The 25,386-nt window shown below is 35.7% G+C and overlaps 1 protein-coding gene across 4 annotated transcripts in view; it reads left to right on the forward strand.

Moving 5' to 3' along the window:
• Positions 1-25,386, forward strand: part of DMXL2 (Dmx like 2) — a 160,929-nt gene that overhangs the window by 23,472 nt on the left and 112,071 nt on the right. For all 4 annotated transcript variants that reach the window (XM_049705959.1, XM_049705960.1, XM_049705962.1 and 1 more), the window contains exons 2-6: positions 11,575-11,700; positions 14,481-14,552; positions 18,927-19,005; positions 19,838-19,973; positions 20,637-20,703. In XM_049705959.1, coding sequence (XP_049561916.1) covers positions 11,575-11,700; positions 14,481-14,552; positions 18,927-19,005; positions 19,838-19,973; positions 20,637-20,703 — 480 coding nt within the window. The remainder of the gene's footprint in view (positions 1-11,574; positions 11,701-14,480; positions 14,553-18,926; positions 19,006-19,837; positions 19,974-20,636; positions 20,704-25,386) is intronic.

Raw genomic sequence — 25,386 nt, forward strand, 5'->3', positions numbered from 1 at the left:
TAGGTTGTTTCCATTTTTTTTTTATTACTTTAAATAATGCTGCAGTAAACATCTCCGTACTAGTTGTAATGTTTGTTTGCACATCTGAATGTTTTCTCAGGATAGAGTCCTAGAAATAGACATAATGAATGAAAGTACTTAAATCTCTTTGCAGTCTTTTAATTCATATTACCAAATTGCCTTCCAGAAAAGTCACATGTTTTTATACTGCAATAGTGTATGAGAGGGACAGGTGCACCATACTCTTGCTCATTGCTTTTTGCTGTTCATTCTTCAAAGCTGAAAAAAGTACATTCGGCTATTTAGTGCTCCAAAAGCCTTTCTCTAGTACATATTCTGGGTCCCACGGGATCACAGATCACTACTTTAGTAACTGTAAATTTATTATACATATTTTTTTTTTGCCGGCTTTCTATCCTAGTATCCTCATTGCTGCTGCTCTAATATCATGGACAGTTCCATATTTTCCTTGAAGCCCTGCTCTGAATATCTCCAGTCTTTGTACCAGTTTCGGTTCCAGTCAGGGCAAGGGACAGATGAACTGAAGTAAAAACAAGGTTTATTTCAGTATACACAATGAATCATCAAAGAAGGGCACCTGAGCTTCAGCGTGATTAGAACTAAAAAGCTGGTAGAATAAACCGCGTTTTCTTAGAGATTTTGCATACATGTTTTCTTGTGAGTTCTTTCTTATTTTCGGATATCTGATCCATTTGCTTCTCAAACTGGTGATTTCAGTTTCAGATTGCACATGGTTCTTAATGGCTGCCTTATCCCTGAATATGTATGACTTTTCAGCTCAACTCTCCCTGCTAACTCTGGGTTTTCTGGTTTAAATTCCCCAGAATAGACTTCGGCATAGCTCATCTTTTTCAGCTATTAGCCACTGGTCATTATTCTGGACCCATCCTTGCCTCCTGTCAGCTTTGAGTAGGGGAAAGAGTCACAAGATGTAAAACATTTAGCTGGGGTTCTATGTAAAATAGGGTACACTGGATTATTTAATCTTTTTATCAAGACTTTTTGAAGCAAATTTGTGTACACTTAACAGAATCACAGTGTAGAAGTTGAAAGGGGTCTCAGAAGTGATCTAGTCACAATCTTTCGTTTGACTGATGAAGGAATTATCTGTAAAGAGACTGTGATTTGCCCATTGTTATAGTCAGTGTTAGCACCTCTAGATTCTCAAGAATGTACTCTTTCCATCATACTGCAGGATTGGAAGTTTAATTACAATTTAATAGTTTAATCATATTATTTGGGAAATATTTTTTTGAATACTGTCAGGACCATCTCCCTCAAAATATCAACATTTAGATTAAATGATTTTCTGGAAATGGCCAGTAGTTAACAAAATAATTGAAAGTTGTCATAAACATTACATATTAATATTGCTACATAATATACTATTAACTTTAAAATCCTTTCAGATGGAAAATGTATTAAGAACAAATTAAGGAACAAGATATTAGGTACTTATTTTCTCTATTTCTAATAATTTAACGTCCAAAAAAGCTCATTTTATTTCTTTAGACGTAGCAGTTTTAAAAAGTAGTATCTTACTTCAGTATTTCCTATGAGGCAAATTATTTTATACTCTAAGCTTTAGAGAACAACTTTGAGGCTGAAAGGTGACTCTTAGTTTTTATACCTGCTGGCCAGTCCACGGGGCTTATTGTTATCAGTATTACTATGATTTCCTTTATACATTTTTGATAATTAATACTTTGAATGGTTTATTCTTAGCACTGACATAAAATAGTTATTTATAAGAGAAGATAATTTTTGGGTTTTATTTCCAGACCTACCTTTTAATGAGAATGCAGGCAAGCAGAAGATAGAGCTGGTTTTGTAATGGTTAATTAGAATTAATTAATTAATTATGGCATATTTTTCTTTTCAAGGTCTCATTTTCCTTTCAGATGGTACTAGTATCAGTAAATTAAAAAAACATGTTTGTTCTTGGTTCAAGGGTATAGAAATAGGCTTAGTTTGGAGTACAGGTATCTGTTTCTTTTTATCTTAGTATTTAGAAGTTTTTTAATAGGTCCATCTTGTTAGTAAATTATCAAAATTGGCTAGCTTTTGACTAATATTAAAAATAGTTCTTGTTTAAATTTAAAGTTTTAATTTTAATTAGAGAAAGTTCTACTTTCAGATCACTTGCTTCTCTGGGGTTGTTAGGAAGAAATTAAAACAAAAATCATTTTGTCTCTTACCCCTTAATCACAGATATGTAGTATTTTCTTCAATTTTCTTCTCTTCCTTTTTTTTGGCCATAAATTTTTGTTTTTACATGCTATTAATCTTTGTCTTATGTATCACTTAGCATACTGCTTGCAGCTTTGCTTTCTTCTACTGTTACTTATAAGTAGCCTGCTAATTTTGCATTTCCTGGTGTGGGTTGTTTCTAAGAGGAACAGTCCCTTTGGTTACCACACAAGTAGTCATAGTAGATTATTTCCAATGTTGCTTCACACATCATTGGCTTAGTCTGAGCTTTTTGCATAATATTTAGTTTTTGTTTGTTTTGTTTATTTTAATATATAGTTTCTTTCTCATTTATTTTGCTCATTCAGCATTGTTGAATGAACTTCAAACTGTTAGAATGATTGAATCATCTCAGTAAAATGTGTTCTTACTAGTGTGGAAGGAAGAGCTTCTTTTCAAATACTACCCTCTCGCCCTTTTCTAACTCTAGTTTAGACTTGTATCTGAATGACAGGAGGCTTATTTATTTTGGGGGGTGGTGGTAGGCAGTAATTGATAATGGTAAGGGTTTGACTTTAGATATAGAAACTTATAGGAAGACAGGTGAGGCTGATTGAATATATTGCTGATAATAAGTACTCATAGGGACTTCCCTGGTTGTCCAGTGGGTAAGACTCTGTGCTCCCAATGTAGGGGGCCAGGGTTTGATACCTGGTCGGGGAACTGGATCCCACATGCGTGCCACCACTAAGATCCCGCATGCTGCAACTAAGACCCAGCGCAGCCAAAAAAAAAAAAGTACCCATTTTGTAGACTTAAATTTCATTTTGAGAACTCTCATTAAGTCCAGAATATGTATTTTTTATGCATAAGTCTATGGTTTCCTGGTAAGCCATAAATTAGGTTTTAAAATAGTCAGTGGCTTCTTATGATCTATTTATAAAATTTTAAAAATTGGAATTGTGTATTATATTAATATACTATCTCAATTAAGAAAATGTTTTCTTTGGTATGTTTGCACCTTCATATGTCTTCAGCTCAGGAATTTTGTTAAAAAAAAAAAAGAATTCGTTAGCTACGTATGACAAATGATAAGTTCTCTGAAGAGCTCTTATAAATCACTGAGAACAACAGAACTAAAGACCTAGTTAAGAAATGGACCAGTGGGAGTTCCCTGGCAGTCCAGTGCTTAGGACTCCCCACTTCCACTGTCAGGGGCCCAGGTTCCATCCCTGGTCGGGGAACTAAGATCTCGCAAGCTGCGCTGTGTGGCAAAAAAAAAAACAGAAAAAGAAATGGACCAGTAATAGGAATAGTCAGTTTGAAGAGAAAGAAATATAAATGGCTGATAAATATATGAAAAGATGTTCCTAGTAAAAATACAAATTAAAACAAGTAGATGCCAGGTTTTGTTGGATTAGAAAGATTAAAACATTTGATAATGATCAGGATTAGTGATGAAGTGGACAAACAGGTACTTTTTTATATCTGGGGAGTATGATTTTTTTGAAGGGCGGTCTGCTTTAGTTTTTTTTTTTTTTTTTTTTGCCGTACGCGGGCCTCTCACTGTTGTGGCCTCTCCCGTTGAGGCTCCGGATGCGCCGGCTCAGTGGCCATGGCTCACAGGCCCAGCCGCTCCGCGGCATGTGGGATCTTCCGGGACCGGGGCACGAACCCGTGTCCCCTGCATCGGCAGGTGGACTCTCAACCACTGCGCCACCAGGGACGCCCTGCTTTAGTTATTAATTCTAATCACTGACGCAGCAAATAATGTCTTAGAATTTATTTTATGGGTATATTTCCATACATATGCATAGTATCATATACATGAAGATGTTCATTGAAACATTTTTTGCAATAGTAAAAGACTGGAAACAACCTAAATTAATTATGGCAAAGCCACAAAATGGAATACTATGCAACTATTAAGAAGAATGAAGTAATTCCTTCTGTGGGATTTGGCAAGTTTTCAAGATATATTGTTAATTAAGTGGACAAGAAGTTGCAGAATTGTGTATAGCATAATCCCTTTATGTTAAAAAGAAAGATTTATATGTAGATACACTTGTATGTACACTAAACATTTCAGGAAGAGTTCGTAGGTAACTGTTCAGTGATTCCTCCTTGGCTATGAGTGGGGACAGTCAAGGCTAAGAAGGTGACTTAATTTTCCTATATAGCTTTAAAATTTAGTACATGTGTTATTCTCTCTATAAAAAAGAATATTTTGTCATTGAAAGCATAAAACACTTTAAGTGGTTTATTTAGCTTTAATGGATAAGTACTATTTGAAAGTTCTAGCTTAATAAGGGATCCATTCAGCATTCAATAAGGAAACTTATTTATCCATTTTAGAAGTTAATTTTTAATTCTGTGAGTATCATAAGCAGTTAGGGTTTTAACTAGGTGACTAAAATGAAGAGAGGGAAAGGATGTTTTCTTGAGAAATTTTTGTTAATCTGTGCGTTGTTTTCTTGGTTGTAAAATTTTTTCATGGGTCAACACTGACCTCTTAAGACTATTTCCTGAAGGTGACTTGGTACAACCAAGTAATCATGAAAGCCCAGACAACCCTGTATTCTCTTTAGTTTTTTGTTTGTTTATAGAGCAGAAATCACAGCAGAAATGAAGAATATAAATGAATTTATGTAATTAACCAATAAGATGAACAAAAATTTAAGCACTAGAAAGCAATACGATAGAAGATGGTCATTACTGAAGTGTATAAAACAGTGTAAAACGATCTAAATTTGCATGCCAGTATGTGTTTGCCTTGTGACTTAGGACTTTGATTAAATCATATGAACTTCCATTTCTTTATATTAAAGTGGGATTAATAACCAACTTCTAGGTTTACTGCAGTCTTGAAAGAGACTAGGAATGTGGAATGCACAGTACAATACTTGTACCCAGCAGGCTTTCAATAAGTGGCACCTCTTTCTTGTAATTATTTTTCTAGCTTTTAATAACATGTGCCTTATATTTATATGAATCAGAACTCTCAGGGGGAGGTGGGAGTTTAACAGTAACACTCTTGGTAGAGTATTCTTGTTAAATTAGACTACAGCACCTTGTTAAATTAGTGAAACCTTTCAACATGCTTAGTACCTCTTGATTCATCAGTGCTATTCTTTTTAAAATTTAGACACATCTGTCAACAGTTGTCACTGATCTCAAATTTTGACCCTGTAACTACCAGGTTGTTAAAGCATCCAGCTACTCCATAGAAAATGCCAGTATAATGTATTCATACTCTGTATTCTTATAGGAAAAGTCATGTTTGTGTAAGATTTATTACTCAGTCATAAAAAGAAAAGAAATTGAGTTATTTGTAATGAGGTGGATCGACCTAGAATCTGTCACACAGAGTGAGGTAAGTCAGAAAGAGAAAAACAAATACCGTATGCTAACACATATATATGGAATCTCAAAAAAAGAGGCTCTGATGAACCTAGGGGTAAGACAGGAATAAAAACTCAGATGTAGAGAATGGACTTGAGGACACGGGGAGGGGGAAGGGTAAGCTGGGATGAAGTGACAGAGTAGCATATATACACTACCAAATGTAAAATAGATAGCTAGTGGGAAGCAGCTACATAGCATAGGGAGATCAGCTCTGTGCTTTGTGACCACCTAGGGGAGTGGGATAGGGAGGGTGGGAGGGAGACGCAAGAGGGAGGGGATATGGGGATATATGTATATGTATAGCTGATTCACTTTGTTATACAGCAGAAACTAACACAACATTGTAAAGCAATTATACTCCAATAAAGATGTTTAAAAAAATAGGAAGAATAAATTTAAAAAAATTGGGAATTCTATGGTGGTCCAGTGGTTAGGACTCGGCACTTTCACTGCTCAGGGCCTGGGTTCAGTCCCTGGTAGGGAAACTAAGATCCCATAAGCCGCAAGGCGTGGCCCAAAAAAAAAAAATGTCTTTACTTTACACTTTAATTTATCTAAGACTTAAGGGAAGTCTGAGAAATTAGAACAGTGTTTGAGATATGAGTATTACTTATTTGAAATACTACATTATGAAAATAATGTAGTCAAGGCAATTAGTATATATTAAACTGAGGTTAGAGAAGACTTGTGTTATGCCTATTCAACTACACTTAATCATTGTTCAGAATGACATTGAACCCTCTAGAGAAGGCAACAGTATTTTTATTATTGTCACGATAGTGTGTTAATTCAGAGGATTTTATGGCTTTAGAAAATGATACTTAAATTTTTTTCAAGTGTAACTTTTTAATAAGGTAAAAGAAGAGGGTCACTTGTTTTTCAGCCTCAGCTAATTGACAGGGCTTTCCTAATGATATTTTGGATATCACAAATAAAAACATAGAATCTTGGTAATAACAAATACTCAGGTTTTTAGCTCCCATATAATAATTTGGGGATAACACACTTTGTCTAAGGAAGAGATTCTTTAAGACATAAACTAATGAAATCTATGGACCCAGTGAAAACCAGCACATTCACATGGCTTTAAATATAATTTCCAGGATTTCAAAGACCTCCTGAAACCATCTATGATTCACACCCACTAGACTCAGGTTGAAAACTTCAGTCAGGTTGGAAATTTAGTTTCAGTGCTCAAAGTAGAGACTAGTTTTCTCTTTCCTGACAGGATGGATTCAGTCTCCAAAAGTAAGGTTAAAACAAGTGAGGGTTAGAGCATGTCTTTGCCTTTAGAACTTGTGCTACACAATTATCCCTTAGTTATAAACTGTCAGCTAGTTATTAATTCTTCATCATAAGGACAGTTCAGTCCTTCCATAAAAGAAACTCCCACGTGAAGAGAAGGAAAGGATGTTTTTCTAAGATTCTTAGAAAAAGAATCTTGCGTTTGGGCCGATACCATATCCTTGACTTTGAGGAATATTTTATATACATCAGTACTGTTATTAGTGCAGGACACTGGTGTGTGGTGCTATGGCATAGGGGTGGTTCTCCCAGGAACCCAAGGGAAGAACTTGGTTAAGGGGTTCCATTTGTTCCAGAAAGGGCTTAGTGCCCTTTTTCCTGCTTCCCTGTAGTGATCCTGTAGCCTCTCTACCACATGTGGAATAGTTAGTTTATCCTCAGCCGAGTCAGAGATATTTATTTACCTAGTACAAAGAAGCCCATAGCCTGTACTCTCTGGGATCATTGTAGTATTTGCTTGCAGTCTCAGTGAGTGCCTGCTTTTCCTTCTGCACTATAAATTTTTCCTCTGGTAAAACTGAATTCTGAAAAAGAGGAATTAAACAAATTGCTTTTGACCTAAAATTGAAAGAATGGAAATCTCTTGAGTAATTATAGATTTTGTATATACCTTCTCAGCTGCTGGTCTTTACTCTGAGCTAGATGCTGTGGGAAATTATACTTGGGATTACAAATACGAACATGGGCCTTTTAGTGCTTATAAGACATCTTAGTGGAGTTGGGGTGATGCAATGGAAAGAGCAGGAGCTTTACTATGAAGCAAATGAATCCTCACTCTGTGAACTTGGGCGAGTTACTTATCCTTTCTGGACCTCAGTTTCTCCACCTTTACAAGGGGGCCTGTGAAGATATGATATTCATAAAGACCCTAGCAGACTGCCTGATCATAGAAGGTATTCAATAAATGGTAAATTATTAAGGAAGGCTTTGATAGATTCTCTTCTGGTAGGTCTTCTAAATCCATGACACTGTTAGACTGGAAAATAAGCCAAAATATCTTTCTTTTTCTTTGTATAGCTACCATCATAAACTTGGCTAAATTATTAGCTTATATCAACTGTCTGAACTCCAAGTTCTTTGACCAAGTTTCCAGGTACATAGACGAGCCAGAAATTAGGAAGATTTTGAATCATTTATTTGTTATACAGATATCTGTATCTATTGAGGGCTGTGCACATGCTGGGTGCTAGGACTACAGTGGTAAACAAGAACATGGTCGTTGCTCTGATGGACCTCTCAGTGTAGTAGGAACCAGACAAACAAACACACATGTATATAAATCATTAAAATCTTAGGCGCCTTCAGTTATAGAATGCATGTGATTCAGTACTGACTGATTATGAGTCCCCTGTTCTCGCACACTTGGGGTTATGTGTATTTTAGACTCTTTAGAGAAAGGTGAAGAATAATAATATTCAACTTCTGTACTTTTCCAGCTCTTTGTGTGCAGTAGTTTATGGGGTTCCGTTCTAGCCATGACCATGGATATTATATAAAAGAGTAGGTATTGCCTAGGTGTGGTTCCACAGGACGCTAGTGCCACACATGATTGTTCTGTTATGATGGTAATTACTAGTTTGATAAGGGATTTGAGACCATTTTAGACCAGTGGTCTCTAAAGTTTTGGTAACTGCATAGTATTCTACTCGATGGATATTCAGTAACTTATTTAACCACTTCCCTACTGATAGATGGTATGATTATTTTCAGTTTTTGCTGCTTAAAATAATGAGGCAGTGAATATCCTTCTCTATATATTTTGGCAAGCTTTGCTAGTATGCTTATAGTAAAATAGGGACTTGTCAATCAAAGGGTATATTGTATTTAAAATTTTGATAGATATTGCCAAATTCTTTTATCCATGACGATCCTGATTTAGTAAGTCTGGGGTGGGACCACTCAGTTTGTATTTTTAACAAGTTCCCTAGGTGATTTTGATGCAGCCAGGTTTGAGAACTATTGCATTTCAGAAAAATGGCAAGATTCTCTACTTCTAAGGAGCATGGTACATGTCCTCTGGCAAAGGTCAGGCAATTATGGCTATCTAGGGAGGAGTAAAAATCCTCTTCAGTGACTGAGCAGTAAGAGCCTATGTCTAGAGCAGCTGTTGCTGGGGATGGCCCATCTTTAGAGAAGCAAGTGTGCTAATACTTATCTGAAATATTTTATGTCTCTTTGACATGTAATGTAGGGGAAAAGAACATAAGAATTGTAAGGACCTGAGTTTGAACATTTTCCACTTACTAACTGTATAATCTTGGGCAAATAAATGAACTTGAATCTTTCTTTATATAATGATAATGATACTCTCTTCCTCTCAGGTTTGTTGCAAAGATGAAAGGGGGAGTGATTTAATGTTTATTTACTTATTTTTTTGCTGCTTTGGGTCTTCGTCACTGCGCGCGGGCTTCCTCTAGTTACGGCGAGCGGAGGCTACTCTTGGTTGCGGTGTGCAGGTTTCTCATTGCGGTGGCTTCTCTTGTTGCAGAGCACGGGCTCTAGGCGCATGGGCTTCAGTAGTTGCAGCATGTGTGCTTCAGTAGTTGTGGTGCATGAGCTCAGTAGTTGTGGCTCGCAGGCTCTAGAACGCAGGCTCAGTAGTTGTGGTACACGGGCTTAGTTGCCCCGCAGCATGTGGGATCTTCCCGGACCAGGGCTCGAACCCGTGTCCCCTGCATAGGCAGGTGGATTCTTAACCACTGCGCCACCAGGGAAGTCCCGATTTAACATTCACTGAGTACCTTTTGTCTTTGCTGGTAACTTATAGATCTCTCTCTCTGTCGTGGCAGTTTGTCATTTAGTTGTGATTGGTGATTCACTTGGTTGTCTCCCCAATAGACTCACTGGGACCACATCTTGTGTTTTGTATTCCCAGTTGCTAGCCCAGACTTGGGACATCATGCACTGTTTTGTGTCTTTAATGAGTGACGTGTGCTAAGCACTATGGAAATAGATTTTCTGTCCTAAGAAATAAGTATTATTTCTTCCATTCTACCACAAGGAACTGCTCAGAGAGCTTAAGTTAACTTGCTTAAGATCCTGTAGTACTGCAGAACCAACACTGAAAACCCTGCGTGTGGTGATTCCAAACTAGGTAAAGTTTTGCTCTTACCATCAATCTGCTTTGCTGAGATAATGCTATAAAGTACTTTGGAAATTGTGAAATGTTTAAGGGTAAGATTATTTTTGTTATTTTAATAATATAAGTGTAAAGGTTAGCATGGTGACACAAACATTTCTTCTACCTATACTCAGGATTCCCATTCAGTTTACCTTTCTTGAATGCATAGCATAGCAAATCTGCTTTGTCTATGAGAGTATGTAAGTGGTTATTTCCCCCATAGTTCCTTTGTTTAAAATTCCATCTTTGTTTTTCATTTGGGGAACTTTCTGGTATATGCAAACACATGAGTTGAAGATAGTTTATAGTAGTTAGAGCAGGATTTTGGCAACACTGGAAGTTTCAGTGACCAGTAGAAGTAGTGTCTGTCTTCCTCTCTGGTCTTTATCTTCAGTTCCCTCTTTCATTACCAGCCATATGTGGACCTCACTGGCTTAGCTGTCATCACATGTCAGCCCTGGCTACTGGATATCTGTATTTTGTAGGACATGACCATATTGCTTAAGACTGTAGAAATAGTGGGAAGAAAATATCACCTCATAAACTTTATGTTGCTTTTTATGGGGCTTTTTCATTTGAGAATTACATTGTTAGGTTGTTTTAAATATTTAATCATAAGTTGAGTTTGGAAGAAAAAGAGAAATGTCCCCACCCTCTGGCCCTTATGTCATCATAAAATTCACAAAGTTGCAAAACAGGAATAGCATACACCAAGAAGAAGTGTGGCAATAGGAAGAAATATGCAGTTTTGCTCATTATAGTTCTTTTGAACAAGGGGATTTTTCAGGAACTTGACTTTGTGTTTTATTTTATTTTCCAGACCAAATACTTGTCACATTTTATATAAATCAGTTTATTTTTTATTTTGTTTAGCGTGTGTGTGTGTGTCTAACCACTTTGGATTGGTGTCCTCTCTCTGTCTCTGTCTCTCTGTCTTCCTCTCCTGCCTGGTAAGGTTGAGGGGAGGGGGCAGGCAGGCTGGCTTCATCATGGATTCACTTCGGCAGTTGAGTTTGTTTAGTGTTTGCCTTAGTGCATGTAATTCTGCCTCAGGGGTTCATGTCTATTTAACTAGCTCTTTAAGCCATGTGGAATTGTGTTGGAAAATGCATCTGATTTCTATCTTGATCTTCCTCAAGCCTGGTTTGAACCCTGGGAATGCAATTGCAGCCTTCAATACCTCATTACTTTCAGATGGAGGTTTTATTCTTTAGGGTTTACTGAGATGAGCTTCAGAGAGAAATTCTAAACCAAAAGATTTATGAGGGATGGAGGCTATAGTGTTTAAGACCTGGAAGAACCCTTTTCCTGTTAGTAGCATTTGTTGAATGATAATGGATGGTATGTCGTCACCCCATGTTTTTGGTGTGATTTTAATGTTCTGATTTGGGAATTGACATTTTTAATATTCTTACATTAACTATTTTTGTAAAATGTGTCACAGTATCCTTTGCAATAGCAGCAAAAACTAAGATAAACTAAAATAATTCACAAATTACATACCTTACATAATGTAAAACTTTTCTTTTTAGGCATATGGATCGGGCTGTGATATTGTTATTTTGGCAAATGACTTTGAATGTGTGCAGGTCATTCCTGGTGCTAAGCATGGAAACATCCAAGTCAGCTGTGTGGAGTGTTCTAACCAACATGGAAGAGTAAGGGATTTATTTACTTTATTAAATGTCATCTTTTAATGTATTTAACAATCTCAGAGAGTATTCTTATGCTTTTATATAAGGCTTGCCTACACTTTCTAATTATGTATTATACCTTGCTTAGATGGATGCTAATAGGAGTGGGTAAAATGATAGGTTATGTACAAATTTTAAAGAGCCATTAAGCTGATAAGTGATAATTAATTGTTCTACCTGTATATACTGTCTTAAAAGATTTGTAGGCTTCATATTCCTGTGTGTACTAATATTCTGCCAGTTGATAGTTCTAGCAGCTATTAAGCCAGTAGCAAGGAAGTAAACTTTTATCTTCTATATCTAGCATACCTTATCTCTCCCAAATTATAATAACATCAAATTTTTATCAAGAAATGTAGCAAGTTGTTAGCATCTAATATAATATTTGTCATGTAACTGATGCTTTGTAAAGTTTCTGTTAATGAAACTTTGTTGTTTGAAGAATGTTAAAGTTCATTCACTCAGACTTTAAACAGAGGATTTATTTTAAAATAATTCAAGTTTCATCATATGTTCCTTTCCCCCAAATTTCACACATAATATACATCAAATTTTGATTATATGTAAAGTAAATATAGCATAGTTGCTGTATATTCTAGCAATTCATTAAGGCCAATGTTGTGTAGCAGAGTTAAATGTTTCTATGGGAATATAAGAATGATATTTTTCCTGTACTAATTGTAATAATTTAAACAGTTTTAGTGTTCTAAAAATTGTTCTTTACTAAGTAATAATAAATTTTATCAAGGATATGTTAAATCGGAATATTCATGGTAATAAATAGTAATCATGCAAATTTATACCAAATAATAAATTGTGATATTGTATCATTTCTACTGTCCTACCCTGCTGTTTGTATTAAGCTTTAATATTTGGGTAAATGTGCCACTATATGACAATCCAATGATAAAATTGACATAGTATTGAAACACTGAATTTTCTGGTGTTTTCTGATGCTTGTTTCTTGCTTTTCTGAATTTTTTCCCCAGTCTTTCTCCCTAAGTATTGCTTACTCTTTAGAAAACACTCAGAGTGTCAGATTTCTCTCATTAATTTTTCATTGCTCATCTCCCTATTCCAAGCATGGTAGCTTTAAACCTGCTTAGAGTTGTTACGATAGTTGTCAGAGATGCATTTTAAAAAATTACTTATGTGCTGGTGATGATCACAATAAACAGATACTCTGGGAGCAAAATTTTTGTTTTTGTTTTTTTTTTTAAATATAGAAGCCCTTGGTTTTCATAACCATGTTTTTACTTTTTCTAACCTGGTTGAAGGTAAAGAAGCCCAAATTGTGACATCTCTGATTCATTGTCTTTTATTGCCATCTTCTTTTATTTCATTTATCCCCAGTCCTTGTGATGATTACTTTCAAATTTATGACTTTGTATTAACCAGTTATAATCATTCGTTCATTCATTCATTGACATGTTGAATGTGATCATTCATAACACTTTTTACCTAAGTGTTACTGTGGCCAGGCATTTTAAGTAACTCTTCCCCTACCATTGTGGAGTACAGCTTTTTCTTGGAAAGAAAGTTAGATATTAAATAACAATTAAAATCACTTTTTTGGGGACTTCCCTGATGGTTCAGTGGGTAAGACTCCGCGCTCCCAATGCAGGGGTTCCGGGTTTGATCCCTGTTCGGGGAACTAGATCCCACATGCGTGCCGCAACTAAGAAGTCCGCATACTGCAACTAAGGATCCTGCATGCTGCAACTAAATATGCCTCAGCGAAGATCCTGTGTGGTGCAACTAAGACCTGGCACAGCCAAAGTAAATAAATAAATATTTAAAAATAAATAAATAAATACACTCTGAGTGACTATAGATACTAAAAATAAATAAATAAATAAATAAATAAATGAAATCACTTCTTTTGCATTAGAGTGCCCTGAAATCACAGTAGACCTTTTTGGCTTGCCTTAAAAACATGTATACCTAATTTAGCTTTATAGGTTAACCCATAGACCTAGAGGTGTGAGAAGAGATGGTTTTTAGTCTGTTCCCTGTAGTTGTTTCCCTCTTGCCAAGAGGAAGATAAACTGGGAACTGGCTTTCAAGGAATTATTGGAAAACAGGCTCTGGTAATCTCCTGGGAACAGAGGAATTTGTGTTTCTTCTCATCAGGTATGTGACGTGGAGCAAAGTCCTCTTGGCCCACAAACTCCTAGCTTAAGTCCACTAGAGATGTCTATATCAGCTGTTTCTCCTCCAGTTGCAGTGGATGTCTCTCTGGTTTCTCCTTAGTCCATTTTCTCTATTCCTCCTTCTACATGGTGTTCCCAATTGGTATTTTTTATTTTTATTGGTATTTTATAGTTAATGGCATTTTATTTGATATATTTTTAAAACCTGTTGCCCTTTGATGTCTTTTTCTACTTCTCATGGTTTTTATATTATTTTCACTGAATTGTAAAGTTTCTGACAGATGTACCATTGAAATGTGTCTTCGTTAATAAAAGTTATTTCTGTATTTAAAAATGAAATTTTTATAGGAAAGGATGATTTCTTTGAATAGGTCAACCTTGTATTTGATATGGAAAATAAAGCCTGCTGAATTTTTGATAAGAGAAGAGATTCTTAAGTCCAGTACTTTTCCAGTTATATTTATGGAAGGGAATAAACCATAAATACTGTATTGGGATTGTATGTAATCAGTTTATACATTATTGTGAAAAGGAAGTTACCTTTATTTTCTCTTTTCCTTAAATATTAATGCTTTTTTCATTCTTTTTTAGGTTGCAGCTTCATATGGTAATGCTGTTTGTATTTTTGAGCCCTTGGGCATAAATTCTCATAAGAGAAATTGTGTAAGTATTAAATGGTAGTAGAAAAGTTTTATAATTGAGTTTGGAATCCAGTTGACAGCAATAAAGAGCTCCTTAGGAGCTGGTGCTGAAGGTGGTCTGGAATATTAGTGTGAAGTTTGTCTGGTGCTTTATGGTAAGATCTTTTACATTCACTAGGAATATATTCCTAGGCCTTTTAGAAAATCAGTTTCCTAGAATATTGCTTATTGAGATTTGCCTTGTTAATTGGGATCTACCCCCAGGTGAACTCCTGTTGTTTCTTATGTAGATTACTAGACTAGTATCCTGTCTAATATCTGTCCCCTTGCCCTTTCTCTGTTCTCAGGAGAGTAGATCATGACATTTCTCTGCTAAAAACTCTAATGGCTCCATACTTCTCTCACATTTAAAGCCAGAAAGCCTTAGAATGGACTACAGCCCTTCTTCCTCCACCCCCGCCTTGCCCCCCACACCTGCACCCATTTATTACCTCTCAGAGCTCATCTACTATTCTTGTCCTCTCTGGTCACTCCAGCCACACTGGCATTTTCACTGTTCTTTGGCTAGTTACCCTCTCATCTTTGAGCCTTTGCATTGGTTGTTCTTTTGTCTGGAATGTCCTTCTTTCTCTAGATAGCTCCAGGGCCAGTTCCTACAGATCCTTTAAGTTTTTACTTAGTAATACCTTCTCAATGAGATATGCCTTGACCACCCTTGCCTTTTTTTAAAAAAATAATTATTTTCCTTAATTTTTTTTTTTGGCTGTGTCGGGTTTTAGTTGCGGCACACGGGATCTTTGTTGAGGCATGCGGGATCTTTTCGTTATGGTGTGCGGTCTGCTCAGGTTTCTCTCTATTTGTGGTGTGAGGGGTTCTCTCTAGTTGTGGTGTACGGGTTTTCTCTCTCTAGTTGGGGTGCGCTTAGGTTTCGGAACGTGGGCTCGCTCTTTGAGGCAGGCGGGCTAAGTTGCCCCGAGGCATGTGGGATGTTAGTTCCCCGACCAGGGATCAAATCTGCATCCTGCATTGGAAGGCGGAGTCTTTACCTCTGGACCACCAGGGAAGTCCCTTGAACACCCTTTTAAAAATTGCCACTTGATTCTCCCACTTTCCTTCTAACCTGCCTATCCTTCTATTTTTAAACCTTTTTCAGTAGAGCACTTATCTTGTTTATTTATTTATAGATTACTATTTAGAATGTAAGCTCCATGAGGGTAGGGAGCTTTGTTTCTTTTGTTCACTGATGCATCTCAAGTATCTGGAACATAACAGGTACTTCTAAATATTTGAATGAAGGAGTTAGGAGCTTAGGTAAACTCACTGGGTGCTGAATTATATTTTGTCTTACTTAGTATTCAGAAAATCCAATATGGTTAGAAAAATTTTTTAATTTTAAAATTACTACATGCATTAGAACTCCACCATCACTCACAAATAGTTAAAACTGCCAGTGTGAAATCTGAACGCCAAGATTTCACCTCTTGACATATTTACCAGTAATTAAAAAAAAATTGTATTCTTAACTGCAGTAAATAAAGTAAATAAGTGGTTTTGATATTTTTCATTAAATGTATGTATATGAATTTTTTTTTACATTTACCCCCAGAAGTATATCATAGTCTCTTCCCTATGATAATATTATGAAATGCATATTAAATTTTCAGAGTACTGGACTTCCCTGGTGGCGCAGTGGTTGAGAGTCCACCTGCCGATGCAGGGGACACGGGTTCGTGCCCCAGTCTGGGAAGATCCCACATGCCGCGGAGCGGCTGGGCCCGTGAGCCATGGCCGCTGAGCCTGCGCGTCCGGAGCCTGTGCTCCGCAACGGGAGAGGCCACAACAGTGAGAGGCCCGCGTACCGCAAAAAAAAAAAAATTTTCAGAGTACTTAAGAGTCATCGAGAGTACATATTTAAAAATTCAGGGGCTTACCTGGAGGCACAGTGGTTAAGAATCTGCCTGACAATGCAGGGGACATGGGTTCGAGCCTTGATCTGGGAAGATCCCACATGCCGCAGAGCAACTAAGCCCCGTGCGCCACAACTACTGAGCCTGTGCTCTAGAGGCTGTGCGCCACAACTACCGAGGCTGTGCTCTAGAGCCCATGAGCCACCATTACTGAAGCCTGCGTGCCTGGAGCCCATGCTCCGCAACAAGAGAAGCCACCTTCATGAGAAGCCCTCACACCGCAACGAAGAGTAGTCCTGACTCGCCACAAATAGAGAAAGCCTATGTGTAGTAATGAAGACCCAATGCAGCCAAAACTAAATAAATAAAATAAATAAATTTATAGAAAAAAATCAGATTCCATAAATAAATGATACAAATGAACTTATTTACAAAACAAACAGATTTACAGACTTCGCAAACAAACTTGTGGTTACCAAAGGGGAAAGGTGGGGGTGTGTGTGGGAGGGATAAATGAGGAGTTTGGGATTAACATATACACGCTACTATATATAAAGTAGATAATCAACAAGGACCTACTATATAGCCCAGGGAACTCTACTCAATACTCTGTAATAACGTATATGGGAAAAAAATCTGAAAAAGAATAGATGTATGTATATGTATAACTGATTCACTTGTTGTACACTGGAAACTAACACAACATTTTAAATAACTATACTCCAATATAAATTAAAAATTAAATTTAAAAAAATGGAAAAAAAAATCAGATTCCAGACCTCACTCCCTGAAATTCTGCAGTGTAATTGGTCCACAGATTACACTCTGAGAAGCACTAATGGAAAGAATGTTAGGGATAGCTCTAGTTTTAGGAATGATTTTATTATTACTGTAAATAGTTCTGTTGAGCAGTATTTAAAATACTGTTGTGACTGTTGTTGGGTCAGCAGTGATAGGGTTTAAAAAATAACTTTTTCCCTGATTAATAAATATAAAATTACTTTTGGATACTGAAATTCAGGTTTTGTAGTTGTATTTGAAAATTCCACTTCTAGATAGTCATGAAATCTTGAATAAATTATTTTATTGTTAAATATTTCAAAAGTATTATAATAGAGGGCATCGCCATTTATTAAATTATTACTTGCCAAGCAATTAATGTATAACTTGCCTATAAAAAGCCTTGACATGGCTTTACATTGCACTATATTTTCACAAAAGGACTTTTTTTTTTTTTTTTTTTGCGGTACATGGGCCTCTCACTGTTGTGGCCTCTCCCGTTGCAGAGCACAGGCTCCGGACGCGCAGGCTCAGCAGCCATGGCTCACAGGCCTAGTCACTCTGTGGCATGTGGGATCTTCCCGGACCAGGGCACGAACCCGTGTCCCCTGCATCGGCAGGCGGACTCTCAACCACTGCGCCACCAGGGCAGCCTACAAAAGGACATTTTATGTTTATCTACTGAAAAGAGATATCTAAACTTTTTTACTTACTGTATTTCATGGGAAAGCTGCGACTTTTAAATTTTAAATCTTTCTACACTTTAGAATGGAAACAGTAAGAAAATAGAATGGAAATTATTCAAATATAGGTCAGGTTTGTGGGTTTTATATATTATATGGTTCAAATTTGTTGGCTTTTTGGAAGGTGTATCTAGTTTTATTTTAGACATTGACTCCATAGGATTGTGTTAATTTGTACTTCTTTCTAATGTGCATTTACTTTGTTTTTATAAAGTTATTGAGCATCTGTGTACCAGTCATTACAACACTGAATACACAAAGCTCATTGTGGCATAATTCCTGCCCTTGAAGAGTTGCAGTGTAATAGGAGAGTCAGATATATAAACAAATAATTCAGTGTGACCAGTGTTATAATGGTAGAATGTAAGTAAAAAGTGCTCTGAGTGCTGCCAGGATGTCAGAAGAGGCTTCACTGCAGAGGTGATGATTTAGCTAGATCCTGATGTAACCATAGGAGTTTGTAGGCGGAAAAGAGAGGGAGGGATACCCTAAGAATAAGAATGTGTTTATAGGGGCCTCCCCTGGTGGTCCAGTGGGGAAGACTGCGCTCCCAGTGCAGGGGGCTTGGGTTCCATCCCTGGTCGGGGAACTAGATCCTGCATGCATGCCGCAACTAAGAGTTTGCATGCCACAACTAAGAAGCCTACATGCCTCATTGAAGATCCCGCATGCCGCAATGAAGACCCCGCGCAGCCCCCCCAAAGAAAAGATTGTGTTTATAGACATGGAAGGAAGCCTGGAAGACATGCTTTGTTTGGGTGTGGCAAACAGCCTGATATGGTAGAATAGTAAGTGGAATCATTGGAAATTATTTTAAAAACAGTATTTTGAAAATAATAGTGAAATATTTACATCTTTGTTTCAGATCATTGTCTTCAGTTGAAGAAAATGATAATGTGGTTGTGCTTGTGGATATTACTTTGAAAACATATCTTTCTCTTTTTTCTTCCTCTCTCTCTGTTTCAGCAACTCAAGTGTCAGTGGCTTAAAACTGGGCAGTTTTTTTTGAGTTCCGTGACATACAATTTAGCATGGGACCCTCAAGGTATTGAGCAATTATCTTTAGAAATTATGAAAAGTTAATATTTGTTTTAAGTGTATGATTACAATGTGATATAGTCTACCATAATAAGAAGATGATCAGTAGTATTCTCTTTTTGCTAGTGAATGAGTATACTTTTTTCTTTTTCATATACACTGCTTTGTACAGTGCTTAATTTACTGTTAGTTCTGTGCTTTCCCCCGCTGCTTTTGAATGTTTTGTTCCAAGAAACAATGATGATTTCTTTCATTAATTAATGTGCTGCACTTTACTCTTACTGTGTTTATTAAGAAATAAAATCAGAAATAAAACAAGATAAGAAAAACCCTATCTCACTTTGGTATTTGTATTTCGGGAAATTACTGTCTTTAATATTGAAAGTTTAGAAACTTTTGATGATAATGGCTGTTGTCCCTTTTTACATTCACAGCTAGTGAGGGTAATTTTAATAGTTCATGTAGAAAAACAAATTTCATTAATCTTTAGTTATGTCTTATATCCTGAGAATATTCTGTGTTGTATATATTCTGTGTTGAATATTCTGTGTTGGGGTTTGTTTTGTTATTCTACTTCTGTTGTTATTTTTTTTTTAAAGTTTTACCTGATAGACAATAGCTCTTTGTCAGGAGGCTTTTTTTTTTTGTTCTCAAGTTTCCCTCAAGTTTTCTTGTCAGTGGATTCTAACTTTTAAATGGATATACTCCACAAGTGTTTTTCATAGACAATATTGCTTATTTTTCACAGAATAGTTTATAGACCTAAGCAGAAGCCCGCATGTGCGTTTATTTCTCTAGATAATCCGTGCTTATTCATCTGAACATTCTTTAATTTTCAGATAACAGATTGTTGACAGCAACTGATTCTATTCAGTTGTGGGCTCCTCCAGGGGGTGACATTCTGGAAGAGGAGGAAGAAATCGATAATAAAATTCCTCCTGTTTTAAATGATTGGAAGTGCATCTGGCAGTGCAAGTTAGTGTCTAACTGTTATGTTCATTAATTAAAAAAATGCTTCCTGAGATATGTTCTTAGAAGCCTAGAAAAATAGACTTTTTCTAACCAAAACCCATTATAACATCATCCTTTAATCTGTGCTACAATTGATTGTTTTAAAAAAGGATGAAAGTATTTTCATAGTTAATAACCTCAGGACTTGGGTTGAGAAGGTTGATATGTAGGAATTATTCATTAATGCATGAGATATAGGTGGGATAGGGAGAGGGAAGATGTGAAAGTTGTGAGACACTCTTTCAGGTGGAAGGATTATGTGAAGGGATCCATTAACAACATGGAGTATGTGAAGGGATCCAACTAGCCAGGGAAGATGATGAGCTCAGTTTTCAAAATGTTACATTAGGATGTTGGTGGGGCATGTAGGTTGCGATATCATTTATGCATGTTAATTGCATTCTTTTTTGGCTCCCCAAAGTGAGCTTTGGATTAGCTTTAATGAATTAATTTGTATTTTTAGGGAGGTGAAATACTTAGATTTATTTTTAGAGAGGTGAAAACACTCTTGTTTTGATGATGTTATGAAAATCTTTTTTTTTTAATTAAAAAAAATTTTTTTTGACCATTTATATATATAGTGTTCCAGATTTTAAAAATGCTAACTGTTCAATTTTGTTTTTTTAGAACCTCAGTATCTGTACATTTGATGGAGTGGTCCCCTGATGGTGAATATTTTGCTACTGCTGGAAAGGTAAAGGACCAAACAAAACATAAACAGAAAAAACAAAACAAAAGTGTTCCTTGTTCATTCTCATTTTCAGTTTTTTCATCTGTAAAATTAGGATAATCCTACATTACAAAGATGGCCTGAGGAATAGTGATAGTTTTTGTAAAAGATCTGCTATGTTTCCCATAGGTAGTTGGCGTTTGGGAAATAATGGCTATTATTTTTATTCTTATTTGACCCTTATGAAAATTTATGGTTTTTAAAATTAATTTTTAGGTTTAAAAAATAGCATATGTACATAATTTGAAAAGTAAAATATTACTACTAGATTTACAATGAAAAGATGCACTCCCTTCTTCTAACTCTTAATTCCTGTGTCCTAGAGGCAGTGATTCATAAAATTGCAGTTTAGTATTTCTTTACATATTCTTTAGTAACTTGATTATGCTCCGATTTAAAATTTTTTTTATTTCTTTTCCTTTTGGTTTTATGTATAATTTCTGGCCATGCTACTATGGAGGCTGAGACTTTAGTTCTCTAGCTGATGTCCCAACCTCATCTCCACTTAGCACATATACATATTCACTTCCCTTCCTCCTGTCTTTCTGATATAAGCATCTCATAATATTTGGGAAAATCACTATTTATTATTCACATTATTAAGAATGTGTAAAAGATTTTTCATGGAATAATTACTTTGGTGTTAGTAATTACTTTGTTTTACTGTTTGCTTAGTTTTCTATATACCTAATTCATCCCTCACACCTCTGACATTCTTTGGATCTTCTCTCAGTATAATCCCACGTAGGAGGTATCCTGGAAATGTCTGTTCTCTTTGCTCCAATCTGGCTTAGTTGTTCTCTGAGTCTAAAATAATAGAGCTCTCATATCAGGATTTTCTTTTACCAGCCTTGGGAGATTCTCTTTGCCCATCTCCTTTGTTAAATTCCCTGTTACTTCACGTCATTTATCATCTTCTTTCCTTGTTTTGATGGAGATACCCTCCAGTAGGTTCCTGAGAAAAGATGAATGGGAAAAAAGCATTTTTGAGGCCTTGCGAGTCTGAACAGTTCTTTCTTCTTTGTTATGCTTTATTTTATTGGGCATAGCATTGGGTTGGAACTAACTTTCCTTCAGAATTTTAAAAATCATGCTTCTGTTGCCTGCCAGCTTCCAGTGTTGCTGTTTGAGAGGTATAGTGCCATTATGACCATGCTCTCCCAGCTCTAGCTTTTAGAGGTTTTAAGAATGTTCCCCTTATCCCAGTGTTCTAAAATTTCAATATATCGTGGTATGGGTCAGTCATCTATAAATATTTTAGTATGTATCTCTAAGGGATAAAGACTTTTTTTGTGCAGGCAATCTGATGCACCTGTTCAGTCTGAAAACTCATGTCCTTCAGTTCAGGGGGACTATTTTATATTATTCCTTTTGTGTTATTTCCTTCCTTTCGTGTTCTCTTTTCTCTCTTTCTGGATCTCCCCTTATTCAGATGTGGATCCTTCTATGCTGATCCTCTAATTTTCTTTTTTTTCCCCCCCTCGTCATTTTTTTAAATTTTTTTTTTGTTTGTTTAAATTCTGGGTGGGGTGTTCAGCTCTAACTTAGAAATAATTTTTCCCTGCTATCACATTTTTGAGTTTCAAGAATATTTTTCTGATTCTATGAATGCTCCTTTTTAAATACATAATATTTCCTAAGTATAAAATGAATATATGTAAAACTTATATATAAGATAATAATTAAACAAGTGCACATGTATGTACCTGCTACCCAGTTGAGACAAAGGACATAAAACTAATGGGTTACTATTTTCCTCTTGCATCTCCTCATTTTCCTCTCACCTATGCAACCGGAATCCTGAATTTTATGTTTTATTTCATTGCTTTAAAAAAAAAATAGTTTCACAGGTGTAAATTCCCAAAGAATATAATTTTTATTTTTGAATAGTTTTGAACTTATAAAAATGATACCATATGGTTATTGAAATATACCTTTAAGATATTAAAAAATAAATTTGTGACGATATCAATTATGTACTTCTTAGTTAATGTATTCATTAAGAAAAAATTACATTTAAAAATCACAGATTAAAGTTTAATTGTATTTAGTTGTTGTGTATGAATTAAAATTTCCATATTATACTTTACAAGGCAAGGATAGGTTTTCCAAGAACATCAGAATTCACCCAAGGCTTTTTGAGTTAATCTTTAGTTGTAGAACACTCAACTGTTTTGTGGTTGAACGATTACTTGGCACAGAGGTAGGTAGTTGCTCAATAGTTGATGACATTATAGACAGGAAGACTGTATAACATTATAGACAGAAAGACTGCGATCATGTGCGGTTTAGCAGTAAACTAATAAATAACGGTTTCAATGTAGTGAGGAGTGTAAAAAATATTTGGAGGTATCTGCAGCAGCTGTCGTGTAATATTAAAACATCTGTGATTTCTGTTAGAGACAAAGTCACAAGTACTGCTAACATCATTTTGGTATGTTTATATTCATAACTGAACTTTAGCATTTCCTTCAATTAGCAGTTACAAAAATAGAGAAGTAATTTTTTTCCCCTACTCAAGTTCATTGTAACTCTGGGTCTTGGTTTTCTTGGTTTCTCAAGAAGCAGACCCCCAGACAAGCATTCGAGTTCAAGTAATTAATATGGGCAATGCTCACAAAAACATATACTGGATTTGAGGCAGGGAAGTGAAGGTGCTTAAAAAAGAGTGTATTATCATGCAGGTGATTAACAAGATTAAATCTCTGGCTAACTCTGGGAGTTAGTGGTCCTCACAACATTATGTTCCTCACACTTGTTCTTCAGACACATCACACATACACACATGGGTTGAAGGCTGGTGAGAGCAGAGCATTAATTCTCAGCACTTACAAACAATTCCTGGAAAACTCAGGCAAAGATATGTGGCTGCTGTCAACTGGAACTGGCTCACTAAAATGCTAAGGCATGAGAGGATACAGTTGAGGTATCAGAAATATTTTTTATATCTTGAATTCTATCTGCAGGTGCCTTGGGTCAGAAGACCTCAGAACCTCTGGCCTAAAATCTGGACATTTAATTTTTTGCCTTCCACATTTAGATCTAAAACCTACGTGGAATAGTTTTTAGGTATGGTTTGAGGAAGAGGTCAGGTTTCACTTTTTCTGTATGGATATCCAGTTGTCCAGCACAATTTGTTGAAAAGCCTCTTGTTTCTCCATTGCTCTTTATTGCCACCTTTGTCAAAATCAAATGTCCATACTAGTGTGGCTCTGTTTCTGGATTCTTTTCTCTAGTCCACTGGTCTTTCCTTGTAGTAATGCCACCTTCGTTGCTATAGCTTTTAAATTGTCTTGATATCTGGTAGAGCAAGTCTTCCCATCTTGTTTTCCTTCTTTAAGATTATCCTATCTATTTTTGGCCCTTTGTATTTCCATATAAATTTTAGAATGAGCATAATAAATTTTATAAAACAAACAGAAAACCTCTTGTGATTTTGATTGATATTTCATTGACTCTATAGATCAGTTTTGGGAGAATTGACGTCTTTACAGTTGAGTCTTCTCATCTATGAACATGATATAGTCTTTAATTTAGATCTTTTTACTTCTCCCAGTAAGGTTTTATAATTTTTTCTAGAGGTCCTAAATATCTTTTGTTAGATTCATGCCTAGGTATTTGATATTTTTGATGTCAAAAATGATATGAATGGTATCATTTTATAATTATTACTGGTATATAGAAATGCAATTAATTTTTGTATATTGGGTTTATACCTAGCAATCTTAATAAACTCATTAATTCTAACAAGTCCTCTGTAGATCCTTTTGAATTTTCTATGTGCATAATTCTATTATTTGTGAATAATGGCAGTTTTATTTCATCTTTTCTAACTTTTAAGTGTTTTGTGTCTTCTTTTTTTCTGCAGTATCTAGGACCTCCAATATAGTGTTGAGTAAAGGTGGTGAGAGTAGGTATCTTTTCCTTGTTCCCAGTATCAAAAAGATGCCTTTCACTGTGTCGCCATTAAGTGTGATATTTACTGTAGGTGTTTACTATAGATACTGTTTTTCAGATAAAGGAAGTTTCCTTCTTATTTGTAGATTGCTAGGATTTTTCTTTTTTAAATCACAAATGATGTTGAATCTTAGCAAATACTTTTTCTGCATCTAATGATATTATCATTATTTTCTTATTTAATAAGATGAAATATGTTGGACTTATTTTCAAGTGTTAAATAAATCTTGTGTTACTGGAATAATCTCAACTTGATTGTAATGTATTGTCCTTGCTGGATTTGCTTTGCTAATATTTTATTTAGGATTTATGAGATCTCTGTATTAAAGTGAGGCTTGGCGAATAATTTTTCCTTTTTTGTACAGGTATACCTGGTTTTATTGTGCTTTGCTTTCTTGTGCTTTGCAGATAATGTGTTTTTTAACACAGTGAAGGTTTGTTTCAACCCTGTGTTGTCAGATGATGGTTAGCCTTTTTAGTAATAAAGTATTTTAAAATAGTAAGGTATGTACATTTTTAAAGATGTAATGCTATTGCACACTTAATAGTTTTTCTCAAACTTTTTTAGATGTTCAGCCTTTTTTGTTTTTCTCAGCCTTTTTTGTTTTTAATGTATACATTTAACACTATAGATTTCCCTTTAAGCTTAGCTTTATCCCATAAGTTTTTTTTAATTCCATAACTTTTGAT

This window comes from Orcinus orca, chromosome 2 (assembly GCF_937001465.1).
Source record: "Orcinus orca chromosome 2, mOrcOrc1.1, whole genome shotgun sequence".
In the NCBI taxonomy this organism is placed as follows: Eukaryota; Metazoa; Chordata; class Mammalia; order Artiodactyla; family Delphinidae; genus Orcinus; species Orcinus orca.